This window comes from Tupaia chinensis, unplaced genomic scaffold (genome assembly GCF_000334495.1).
Source record: "Tupaia chinensis unplaced genomic scaffold, TupChi_1.0 Scaffold149666_1, whole genome shotgun sequence".
Taxonomy (NCBI): domain Eukaryota; kingdom Metazoa; phylum Chordata; class Mammalia; order Scandentia; family Tupaiidae; genus Tupaia; species Tupaia belangeri.
Window position 1 is genome coordinate 1541253 of NW_006209511.1, and position 13319 is coordinate 1554571.

A 13319-nucleotide genomic window follows, 5' to 3' on the forward strand; every position below is an offset into this window, starting at 1 on the left:
TAACTACTACTCATCAGAAGTTTTTTCCTTTCAGGCATGTGGCAGGATTGTACATTCCCACCCACTTAGAGTTAAGTGTGGCCATGTGACTTGTTCTGGTCAATGAAATCTGAGCAACCTGATATGTGTAAGTTATCAGCAGATGAACTTAAGAGCCAAATATGGTTTCCATTTCCCCCTCTTGCAACTAGTAAGGTTTCAAATGGGGACCCAGGTCCCTAAGTGATGATGACATGGAGCAGATCCCCTCCCCCTTTTTCCAAATACACACATCATATAAGAGTGGATGTGTTGAATGATCAAGAAGTGAATCTTTTCTGAACTAAGCCCTGTAGTTGAGGGGTTGAATGCTACTGATAGAATCTTCTAGCACATCCCTTTTAATATTGTGGCCCATCCCGCCACTCTGCCACTGCGAAGATGCTGATGACATGTGGTCCTTACTTACCATATAAATTAGGATTCTCAACATCCATCCGCTGCTTTTGAGCTTCAAGAAAAACACGGATGTTGATACCTTTGGCTGCTGAGCTACAACCAAGAAATCTGGATGGGATTTGTGTGCAGATATCTGGCTCATCAGCACCAAACCCCAAATCCAAGAGAATCTCCACTGGATCTTTTTCCCAAAATTCTAGCCATTCAGGAACGCTGCAGTAAAAAATAAGAGTATGTTTATCCAGTAACAGTTTACTTAATCAAAAGCCATTTTTCCCCCCTGATCACCTCAACCACCCAGTCTTTCACAAACGGAGTGAAAGCAGAACTAGAGTAGACACAATGCATTTAGTAGAGCTTGTATATGCTACTTAAAGGACAGTTGGTCACCCCAACTCAGGGACAGCTTCCCTATATATAAGACCATGAGCTTATTTATCTGGCTTTCCATCTCACAATAGGTAAACATTAAATTAGATAAGGAAGGGATATTGTGGGACAGAGGCCATACAGTGTACTGGCAACCATAAACTGGCAATTTACAGCAAGAGAGACAACAAAGAGCCCCTTCCATCAGGGGGAAGGGCCATGCCACAATTCTCTCTCCTCTCTGGAATGCACCCAGTGTGTTCCCCATGCTGCAAGATCTGGGACTCAAACAGTGCAGTAAGTGATGTGAGATTCAGCCACCTTAACCACTGGTTGACTCAAAGAAGAATATTTTTAAAGGGGTATCCTCAGCTACACATGTCTTTTGAGATCACTAAATGCAGAGTACGAGGACTAATGTTTACAAATAATACCCTAGGTAAGATTAAAATATGTTCTTTCTTTTTCATACTTTACTAAGACATAAGAAATGTTTTTGCCAAATTGTTCTAGTCCACTTTGGCACTTAAAATGGTAAACATGGAACCAGCAGTTAGTGTAATGGCTATGTCGCTGGACTCCTCCCATGTAGTTGACTGTGGTTCCAGTCCCAGACCCAGTGGCTTAAAACTCATGCCAGGTACGTGTGTGTGCGTGCATAAGATCCCAAGAGGAGAATGGAAGAGTAGAGAATGTGGTGTGGCCATCCCCTCTGGGGGGTAGGGGGGGATTTCTCGCTTTCTGTCTCTCTATCTCTGTCTGTCTGGCAAGCTACTCATCAGAAGTTTTTTCCTTTCAGGCATGTGGCAGGATTGTACATTCCCACCCACTTAGAGTTAAGTGTGGCCATGTGACTTGTTCTGGTCAATGAAATCTGAGCAACCTGATATGTGTAAGTTATCAGCAGATGAACTTAAGAGCCAAATATGGTTTCCATTTCCCCCTCTTGCAACTAGTAAGGTTTCAAATGGGGACCCAGGTCCCTAAGTGATGATGACATGGAGCAGATCCCCTCCCCCTTTTTCCAAATACACACATCATATAAGAGTGGATGTGTTGAATGATCAAGAAGTGAATCTTTTCTGAACTAAGCCCTGTAGTTGAGGGGTTGAATGCTACTGATAGAATCTTCTAGCACATCCCTTTTAATATTGTGGCCCATCCCGCCACTCTGCCACTGCGAAGATGCTGATGACATGTGGTCCTTACTTACCATATAAATTAGGATTCTCAACATCCATCCGCTGCTTTTGAGCTTCAAGAAAAACACGGATGTTGATACCTTTGGCTGCTGAGCTACAACCAAGAAATCTGGATGGGATTTGTGTGCAGATATCTGGCTCATCAGCACCAAACCCCAAATCCAAGAGAATCTCCACTGGATCTTTTTCCCAAAATTCTAGCCATTCAGGAACGCTGCAGTAAAAAATAAGAGTATGTTTATCCAGTAACAGTTTACTTAATCAAAAGCCATTTTTCCCCCCTGATCACCTCAACCACCCAGTCTTTCACAAACGGAGTGAAAGCAGAACTAGAGTAGACACAATGCATTTAGTAGAGCTTGTATATGCTACTTAAAGGACAGTTGGTCACCCCAACTCAGGGACAGCTTCCCTATATATAAGACCATGAGCTTATTTATCTGGCTTTCCATCTCACAATAGGTAAACATTAAATTAGATAAGGAAGGGATATTGTGGGACAGAGGCCATACAGTGTACTGGCAACCATAAACTGGCAATTTACAGCAAGAGAGACAACAAAGAGCCCCTTCCATCAGGGGGAAGGGCCATGCCACAATTCTCTCTCCTCTCTGGAATGCACCCAGTGTGTTCCCCATGCTGCAAGATCTGGGACTCAAACAGTGCAGTAAGTGATGTGAGATTCAGCCACCTTAACCACTGGTTGACTCAAAGAAGAATATTTTTAAAGGGGTATCCTCAGCTACACATGTCTTTTGAGATCACTAAATGCAGAGTACGAGGACTAATGTTTACAAATAATACCCTAGGTAAGATTAAAATATGTTCTTTCTTTTTCATACTTTACTAAGACATAAGAAATGTTTTTGCCAAATTGTTCTAGTCCACTTTGGCACTTAAAATGGTAAACATGGAACCAGCAGTTAGTGTAATAATGGCTATGTCGCTGGATTCCTCCCATGTAGTCAACTGTGGTTCCAGTCCCAGACCCAGTGGCTTAAAACTCATGCCAGGTACGTGTGTGTGCGTGCATAAGATCCCAAGAGGAGAATGGAAGAGAATGTGGTGTGGCCATCCCTTCTGTGGGGTAAGGGGGTATTTCTCACTTTCTGTCTCTCTGTCTCTGTCTGTCTGGCAAATGCACATGCCCTATAGCAAAAACCTCTCCAAAAGAAAGAAAAAAAATGGTAAACATCAGCTATATAGTAATTGGATTTATGGGTAGCAACTCATTCTCCAATTACTAAGCTTCTCCTGGTTTACTATACTGTGGTCCTTTTAAAACTCATGGGCTGAGTTTTAACTCATACCAGTGGTGTGGTGGGTTAAGGCAACTGGAGCCCACACGCCCAACTGTATTGCTGAATCCTGGATCCCATGGCTTGAAAAACATAGGTGCATATGCATGTGTGTTCAATATCTTGAGAGAATGGAGGAGAAGGGATTACAGTGTGGCCATCTCCTGTGGGGGGAGGAGTACTTTCTCATTCTCTCTCTCTGGTAAGCACACATGTCCTATAGAAAACTACAAACAAACAAAGCCCCCAAACCAAAAACACACATGCATATACCTCATGGATTATAGGAATCAGAAATTTCAATAAGGTTTGAACAGGTTTGCTGAGTTCCTTCACTGAAATTTCTGTTTGATGAACTTATTTAATATAGTTTAGATAATTTTACTTCTGTGACTTCATTTAAATTGGATTAGTTACAATCCATTTACTTAATTATATGTACATTCAACGATAGTCACTTATAGACTCACTGGGCAGGCCCACTCACCAGACACCATTCAGCATCTTATTCACACTTTCAATTTTGTTTATTTTTTAAAATTTATTAAATTTTAGTTGGCAAATAATAACTGTACAGTTAGGGGCTTACAGTGTGATATTCTGATCTATGTATCCATGGTAGAAATATTTAGCCAAGCTAATTAATATATCCATCACTCTCACCACTTATTTTTTTTTAAGAAAGACATTGAAAATCTATTCTTTCAATCATTTTAACTGTTCACTATGCAATGTAATAGATTACCAAAGTTTATAAAATGATTTGGTGCTTTAACTCCAGATTCAACTGAGGAAAAAAAGATAGGCCAGAAACCCTTCCTGGGGGACTTAAATGGCTCAGTGTGAATATCTTAGTCACTGGAATTAACTAAAGAACTAAGAGTACCAGTCCCTTGCTCACATAGATATCTTAATACCAAAAAGAAAAAAAAGAATTCTAGCTCATGGTCAGCAATGTAATTATTGATTGATTTGTCATTAAACATATTTTCATATTACTATGAAAGTGTTATTAACTTTTTAATTTATATTGTGCAAGAAATACATAAAATATACTAATTTGTTAAAAATTACAATATTATGGAATTGGAAAAGTCATGACATATTTTTTATGCAGAAATGGGCCACAACTTTTCTCTTGACCCATTATTACGTATAAGAATCTTGCTCTCCTTAGCCATTATACTCATCAGTTCTGACCCCCAAGCTGCAAATTGTACGTTTCCTTCCAGACACTTTTCTAGTAGTTACGTACATGCTTTATACTTTTCTCTTGTGTGCTTTATAAATAGTAACAGTCTATGTATCTTCCTGTATCTTGTTTTTTCTCTTTAAAAATATGACTTGAAGATGAAGATCTATCTAGGACAGTATGTATATCTTTACCTATTCGTTTCATGGCTGAATGGAGTTCCATAAAATGGAAAGAATTCCATAAAATAGTTTATTAAACTATTTTACCATTGACAGATTATGTATCTTGTTTCTAATTTCACTGACTCTCTCATATTATTCTTGCAAACTTGAGTTTGGAGTTATTTTAATTTATGCTCTCATCCATTCATCCAACAAGTATTTCTCAAGTGCCTGTTTATAATGTAATGGAATCTATTGTTGCACAGAGGAGAAGTGCCTGGAATCACATACCTTTGTGGTATACTTGCCACAGAATGGCAGGAGTTGAAACTGGTTCCTCTGGAGAGGGCAGGAGTTTCTGAAAACTGGTGCAGAGATCTGCATTTAGGGAGAATACCAGTGATGAAATGTGTTGGTTTAGACATTCCCCTGGGAGGTCATTGTGAATCTTTTATTACAGAGCAAACATCTGCACTTCCTCTTAGTTTCTAATAATCCCACAATGGCCACGCCTTTGAAGAAGGCAGATGAGGAGCTGCTTCTCTTTTCCAGAGCGCTGTGTTACAGAAGGTGTGAGAATTTAAGTGTTAGGTGCCTGCTAATGCTCATTATAAAGGTGACAGAATGTCTCACTTTTGACAGATGGCAAATCATTGGGGAACCTTTCAGGAACACAGCTTTGTTAGGCACCAACTTTAGGGAAGAAGTTAAAATTATATGATGAAAGAGGAACAGCAAACAGGCAGTGACATGACTCCATGTTAATTCTCATAATGGTGAAGGACTTCACATTGCATGGTTGACAATTTCTAAGTGCTATCTCCAGGGCTCCTGTGGCCATCCATATAAAATATTGACAAACTTCTTCAGTCCAAAAAAAAAAAAAAAGCATTATTTTATCTAAGAGGCCTGCCTTTCAAATCATTTGAAAGTACTTCCAAAGAGAATGGAGCTGTTATACAATTGTGTTGGGTTTTTCATAGCTCAATTATACCATGGATTACATCTGGCCCCATTAAATATAGTAGCCAGTTGATATAAAATGAGAATTTATTGAAGAATGCACTGCAGATATCAATGTTCTCAAGGAGACCAAGTTCTCTTTCTTGGGCTGACCAACTGGTCTCAGTCTTAGCCATACTTAGTAAGAACAGCAGGGCCCTGCCACTTCTTTGTTTAATTGCTTCATTTCATTAAGGCTGAGAAAGTGGATGTTTATGGATAATAAAAACTGGTTTTAATAGATGGTTGAGCTTCTTAGGAGCCTTGAGAATAGGCAGAAGACAACCTTTCACTTATGCCTCACCACAGTTTGTCTGTGGACTGCAATAATTTCTTTTCCACTCTGGGTTTGAAGGTCATGTCTTATTTTTTACTATTCAGCAGAGCCATCAGCAGCTACTTTGGATCCAGAATACTTATGTAGTCACTGCCTTATAAAGCCAAGAAAGCATGAAATGTTCATTGTACCTCGCTCTCATTTTCCTCTTTGACAAAGTAAGATAGTTGCCTGAGAGATGTCTGTGATCTCTTACACCTCTATGGTTCTATGAGTGGCAAAAACAACCAGTCCCTGAAGGGAAAAAACTAAGACTAATAGTATTTTAGATGTAATTTGGTAGGAATAGGTGAATTATGGTACTGGGTATTTGGTTTTCAACAAGTTGAGATTATCTTAAAAATACAAAAATGATAAAAGTACAAAGAGCTGGGCCAGACTGCATGGTGGTAAAGGCACTGGATCCTACATGGCCAACTCTATGGTTCCACTCCTGGACCCAGTGTTTGAAAAACATGTGGGTATATGTGTGTGCATGCCCAAAATCTTGAGAAGAAACTGGAGGAAAAGGGATTGTGGTGTGGCCATCCCCCTGGAGAGCAGGTGGATTTTTCACTTTCCTTCTTTCTCTGTCTCTCTCTGGCAAGCACAATCACCCTGTGGCAAAAACCCTAACTAACTAAATAAATAGCTTAGGGAACAGAGTCCCTAACCTCAGAGAACTCACAATCTATTGCAGGGATCTTCAACTTGAGTGTGCCTTAGATTCATTTGAAAGACTCCCAGAAAGATAAATTACTGAGCCCTATTTTCAGATTTTCTGGTTCAGTTTGTCTTGGGTTAGACTCAGTAATTTGTATTACTATTAAGTTTCCAGGTGTGGCTGATGCCGCTGTTCTGGGGATCACACCTTGCAACTTGGTGTTTTTGCAAATTAAGAGGCTTTCATGACTTTCTACCTAACACTGATATTATATGTATTATTGCCCAATAAACAGCACATTGATTAATAACATCGGCAAAATGAAAATATGACTGTAACTGTTTCATGAACAGGTCCTTATGAACAGTTGCTTATAGTAGAATGTCATTTATGCATATGTTCAAGTTAAATTTCCCCCCAAGTAAGCATCTGTTTATTTAACTTGATCACTCTTTCACGACATTTAAGGAATCTCTATTTCTCTCAAGGCTAGTGGAAACATTCTAGACACTATGGCTAAACCAGTGACTTTTTATTTGATCTGAAGATCCATGACATTATTAGAAAACTTCCTGTTTTCGATATCATTTATCAAAGATGTGGCTATAAACTATTGGAGTGAAATAACATGAATTCTGCCACCTACCTCATGTAGTCTCTCACAGTCATTTGAACGATTCCTTGTTCAGGCAAAGTAGCTGCAATAATGAAAAAAAGTAGAGGTGAACTTAATTTCCTCTTATCTCTTGGAAGATTTTCTCATTCCCACATAAACCAATATGGAAATGATTTTCCATGTCCAAGTTTGTATAGGCATAAAATACAAGGCATCTCTGTAGTGAAAAAGACAGAATATAATTAATGGCTAAATTGTATGACAAGCACTTGAAAAAAGATGTACTTGCTCAATGAAGAGGGAAGTCAGTGGTAAATGAAATAGTCAGCAAAGATTTCATGTGTCTGTCTTGGATTTTTAAGAATGGGAAAGTTTGATGACTGGAAAATAGGTATTATCATCAAGATAAGGCATCTATGTGTGATGGACAGTGTGAAGGGCAGTCTGATTAAATCACAGGGCATTTTGGGATGCTTTCACATGGCACATATAATAAGACACCATGGGTAGGAACAGGCAAAAGAATTCATAAAGGATTCAGCATTTATTGAGGATCTTCTATTTATTTATATTATCTAATCCTTCCAATGTCCTTATAATTTAGAACCTATCCTCATTTTTTCAGATAATGAAACCAAACTCACAGAATTTAATAGTTAACCCATGGTGACATAGTTAAAAATAGCAGATCTACAAGTTTATTTTTACCTTTATTGTTGATTATTGCAATAATAGTCACTATTTAGCACTAACTTTTGTGTGAGGTAATGTGCTAAACATATTATATGTACAATCTCTTTTAACTCTCATAACAAATCCATAAAATAAAATAATTATTATCAATATTTATCAGCATTTTATTTTTTAATTTGCCAGAGGTGCATGTCCTTACCAGAGGGACAAGGAAAAGAAAGAGAAAGAGATAAAGAAAGTGAGAAAGCATCCCCATGAGGATGGTCATGGTAAGATTTCTCTCCTACACTTCTCCTTTTAGGATTTTGGACATGCACACACGTGCATCTGGTATTTTTCAAGTCGCTAGATCCAGGACTTGAACCATGCTGTCAGTCATATGGGATTCAGCTGCCTCAACCACTAGCTGGACCCACCACAGCTTATTTTAGTTTGTTGTCTCTTCATTTCATATATTTTCTTTCTTTAAAGTACAAAAGTACTTTATTTTGTCTTAAAGAATTATTTTATTTAACTTTATTTATACATTTATTTATTTTAATTTGACCAGAGAGGGACAGAGCAAGAGAGAGAGGTGAGAGAGAGAAAAAACAAGCCACTAGGTGTGGGACTTACACTGCAGTGGGCCATGTGGGAGTCCAGTGCCCTTAATCACCACACCACCTGCCAGCCAATGATACTTTATTTTAATAGTCACAAGATTTGAAACTTCAAAAAAAAGTGCTAATAAATAACACAAGTGGAATGCTTATCAAAGTTACAGCAGACATAATGTTGAGCTGCGAATCAATCTTACAGATTACTCTGATTTGTTGTAAAGATAGCAGACAAACTTATATCATGTAAGTTGGTGGTGGTCCTGATTCTATGTGGTCAGGATCATAGTCATAAAACCAGTGTTTTAAGACTAAACAATTGTGCTTCAGGCAGAAACTTAGATTTTATGAGTTGCTTACTGAACTTGAGCTGTGAAAAATTACAGGAATAAGACTGACTACTGAAGATTTTTCTGCTGAAACTTCACCCTCCAGATCCCAATCTAGAAAGGGGTAGGGCTTCTGTATCTTTCTCTCTGTCTCTCTCTCTTTAAATTCTTATTAATTTTTCTTATTTTTTTTTTACTTTTTTTTTTTTAAGTAAAGTATTTTCTTGGCTCTCAGCCCCTCCTTTATGCTGCTAATTCTTGCCTTTCCCCCCTCCCATTTAGGAGAGGGAGAAACTCAGATCTCCTGAGATACTTACTGAACTTGAGCTGTGGAAAATTACCATTTTCATTTTTTGTTGTTTTTAAAAGGAAAAAAAACCAAATGTTTTATTGTCTTTTTTCCTCTTCTGTTTTCTTTTCCATTTTTTTTTTACCTTCATCACTTTGCTGCTCAGCCACCATGCACTGAGTGTCTCAACAGATTTAAGTAAACCATAATCAAACATCTGAATACTATTAGGGTCAGAATATCCCTCAATTTCCACTGAATCTGATGCACAAAGGGAGAAAAATGGAATGGCAGAGAGATTGCAGATCACCTCCTCCTGCGCATCTCTGAATGCTGAGATTGAACTTCAAGAAATTAGGAAGAAACGTATAAGATGGCCAGAAATCATTGCAGAGACATAAGAAATATGAGAAACCAAGAAAATACCTCTTCCCCCAGGGAAAAAAACTACTCCTCTTTATCCATAGACAGTACAATGGAATTCATGGAAGTATCAGATAAAGAATTTGGAATATTCATAGTGACAAAGCAAACAGAGGTGCAAGAGAAGAGAGACAATGAACTCCAGAAGATGCAGGAGAAAAGGGCCAATGAGTTCCAGGTGGTGAAAAGTTCTTACACTTTCTGAAAGAGGAAATACACACTGTAAAAGAGAATCGAACAGAACTACTAGAGATGAAGGCTGTAATACAGAAAATCAAAACTTCCCTTGAAAGTATTAAAAGCAGATTAGATCACACAGAAGATCAAATCTCAGATATAGAAGACAGAATCACTAACCTAGAAAAAATCACCACAAAGATTAAGAAAAGAGCCCCCAAAATGAGAATAATATATGAGAAATACTAGATACCATAAAACGTCCAAACATCCAGATAATAGGTATCCCAGAAGGTGAAGAGACTAATAAGAGCATTGACAATCTATTCCATGAAATCCTGGAAGAGAACTTTCCAAATCTAGAGAGGTATTCAAAGATCCAGACCCGAGAAATACAAAGGACCCCAAATAAAATCAACCCCAGAAGATCTACAAGACACATTATACCTAGATTGACCAAAACCACAGACAAATACAGATACTAATATTGGCAAAAGAGAAGCATCAAATTATTTACAAAGGATATCACATCAGGCTAACAGCAGACCTCTCATCAGAAACAATGCGAGCAAGGAAAGAATGGGAAAATATATTCAAAATGTTAAGGGAAAAACAATTTCAACCAAGAATACTGTACACTGCAAGATTATCCTTCATATGGGAAGAAAAGACAAGAATATTCTCAGATAAACAAAATATAAAAGAATTTACCAACACTAGGCAAGCTCTCCAGGAAGTTCTGAATGGAGCAGTATACCAGGAAAACTAAATACAGACACACAGAAATAAGAGTTCAAAAACAACCAAGAAAATGGCCAATTTAATGGTAGGAGCAAGTCCAGAGTTGAATGTTATCTTCCAGAATTTAAACAGAAATAACAGACCACAACAGAGGAGAAATTAATTACATGAGACTGATCTGGTGAAAGAGAATTTTATGACTTGTGACTGAAACATTATTGATTTTCTTCTATAGTGTTTTTTTCCATATTTAAAGAGTTATGTCTTCTCTTGAAATGTCAATAGGTTCATGTACCTACTATTTGAACAGAATCCTGACCTGTTTCCTGGCTTTAAGTCTTAAGAAAATTACACTTAATATTTTTTGACTTTGGTTTATTAAAGCTATAACTGCTTTTCTTGAAAGAATATATATATATATGTGTGTGTGTGTGTGTGTGTGTATGTGTGTGTGTGTGTATGTATATATGTATATACTATATATTATACACATGCGCACACATATGTGTATGTATATACACATATACATATACATACATATTATGCGTGCGCATGTGTATAATATATAGTATTACACCTTATTTCTTAAGTTCTAGATTCAAATTATGGTTCTTCTAGTCAACAAAGAAGATTTATAACTGTTAAACAATTCACACATTAACACTATATACATAGTTAAGAACTTACCTTTTCTTTTCCTTACTAATTCATTTTGACACTTAGCCCAGGGTCCACTTTCCTTAAAAAAGACTTCTTTACTATCTATTTAGTGAAAGAAGTTGCCCTTAAATGGAAAATTGTTGATGATAACATGTATGATTCAGCCACTATACAGTGTATTCTGGATGGGAAACCATGTCTTATGTGCTGTAATGATGTTCAGTGAATAAGTGTAAATAAATAAAATAAATTTTTCTTTTTTTTTTTTTTTGAGTTTTTTACTATAGGGGGCTTGCACTCGCCAGAAGACAGAGAGAGACATAGAGACAGAAAGCGAGAAATAACCCCCCAGGGGGAATAGCCACACCGCAATCCCTTCTCCTCCATTCTCCTCTCAGGATCTTGGGCATGCACGCACATGTGCCCAGCATGAGTTTTAAGCCACCGGGTCTGGGACTTGAACCATGATCGACTACATGGGAGTCTAACAACATAGCCATTACACTAACTGCTGGTCCCAATAAGTAAAATAATTTAAAAAAATTGTCCTTCAGACTAAATTTTCATAGTTGTGACAGTCTGCATAGAATGTTGAGAAATGTCTGTCTGAAAAAATTAAAACTTGAAAACATCCTTTGGAATTTCCAAGAGGCTATATATTTGTATTCTTCATTTTTTTTTTTCAAAACACCATACAGTGAACTGAAATGGCTTGAGTGTCCTCACCAAAATATGCTGAAACTTGACACCCAGTGCTATAGTGATGGGAGTTTGTGTAATAGAAGGTGCTTGTGATAGGGGTGGATCTGTCATTAGATTAATGCTGTTTTTGTGGGAGGGAGAGAGTTCTCAATGCTTGGTTTTCCTGGGTTGTTATAAAATGGGCCCCACTCATATCTCTCTTTGCATATGTGACAGCTGGCTTTTCCACTTTCCCATCTTGGGTTGAAGAAGTACATGGACCTCAGAAGAGCTGAGCAGATGTAGGCATCCTGGTTTTGTGCTCTAGCCAGTAGGATTGTGAACCAAATAAATTTATTTTCTTTGTAGGGGGCCTAGCTCAGGTATTCTGTTTTAACTACACAAACTAAGAAAACAACAGTATGTCCTGTACTTTATTTTAAAGCCAGAAAGGTGTTTACATATATGCGTTACGATATGAAAAGTTTTTGAGCAAGCAAGTAAATGTGAGAAAAATGATGCTGATGGTCAGTTTACATGGTAGTGGCATGGAGAACAGAATATCTGAGGACAAATGTATTATAATGTCAGAGGGGCCATTTCAGTGGCTGCTGCAGTTTTCATACTCTGGGTCATGACACACGTGTAACTGACATCTGCAGGAAAAATGTTCAGAATATGAGCAAATTCCTCAGAAGGGTCACCAGTGCTATCATTACCTCCCAGCAGTTGTTTGCCAGGGTACAAAAGGGTGCATAAAACTGGGAAATGTTGTCTCTCTATATGAGGAGATGAAGTTTTCCATCCTGGAAAGATAAGTGAGGTTGGGAAAATTTCTAGAAAAACAAGCCTGTATGATTGAAAAGAAAGAAGGCTGAAAATAATGTTGTGCTTTGGTTTAGAGCAGAGATTCTTGTCTGGATAGGGAGAATCTATGAAAAGACATCAAGATACATGTGAACTTGTCTATGAGTGTCAAATTCTAGGGATACAGAGAGAAATATTCATAGTTTTTAGCAAAATTTTCAAAGGCTCAGTTACTTTGCTAAATAAAAGTAACACTTGGTCTAGAAAGAGAAACTTTATATTCACAAATGAATAAAGGAAAGAATAGGAAAATATATTCAAAGTGTTAAGAGAGAAACAGTTTCAACCAAAATTACTATAACTGGTAAGATATCCTTCATATGGGAAGAAAAGATTAAAAAAACCTTATCAGATAAATAAAACCTGGAAGAATTTACCAATACCAGACCAGCTCTTCAAGAAATTCTGAAGAGAGAGTTACACCAGGAAAAATAAAAAGAGGTAGACAGAAGAGAATAAAAACAGCCAAGAAAACGGCCAACATAATGGTAGGGACAAGTCTGGAAATAGCAACAATAACGTTGAATGTTAATGGATTAAATTCTCCAACCAAGAGACAAAGATTGGCTGAATGGATTAAAAAAAAACCAGAAACCCTCTAT

The 13319-nt window shown here is 37.5% G+C and overlaps 1 protein-coding gene across 1 annotated transcript in view; it reads right to left on the reverse strand.

Annotated features, from left to right (window-relative positions):
• ITPRID1 (ITPR interacting domain containing 1) overlaps positions 1-13319 on the reverse strand; it is a 135869-nt gene that overhangs the window by 100186 nt on the left and 22364 nt on the right. The window contains exons 4-6 of the mRNA XM_027769468.1: positions 7292-7343; positions 4955-5041; positions 2021-2223 (exon numbers count right to left, since the gene is read on the reverse strand). Of these exons, the coding sequence (XP_027625269.1) occupies positions 2021-2223; positions 4955-5041; positions 7292-7343 (342 nt within the window). The remainder of the gene's footprint in view (positions 1-2020; positions 2224-4954; positions 5042-7291; positions 7344-13319) is intronic.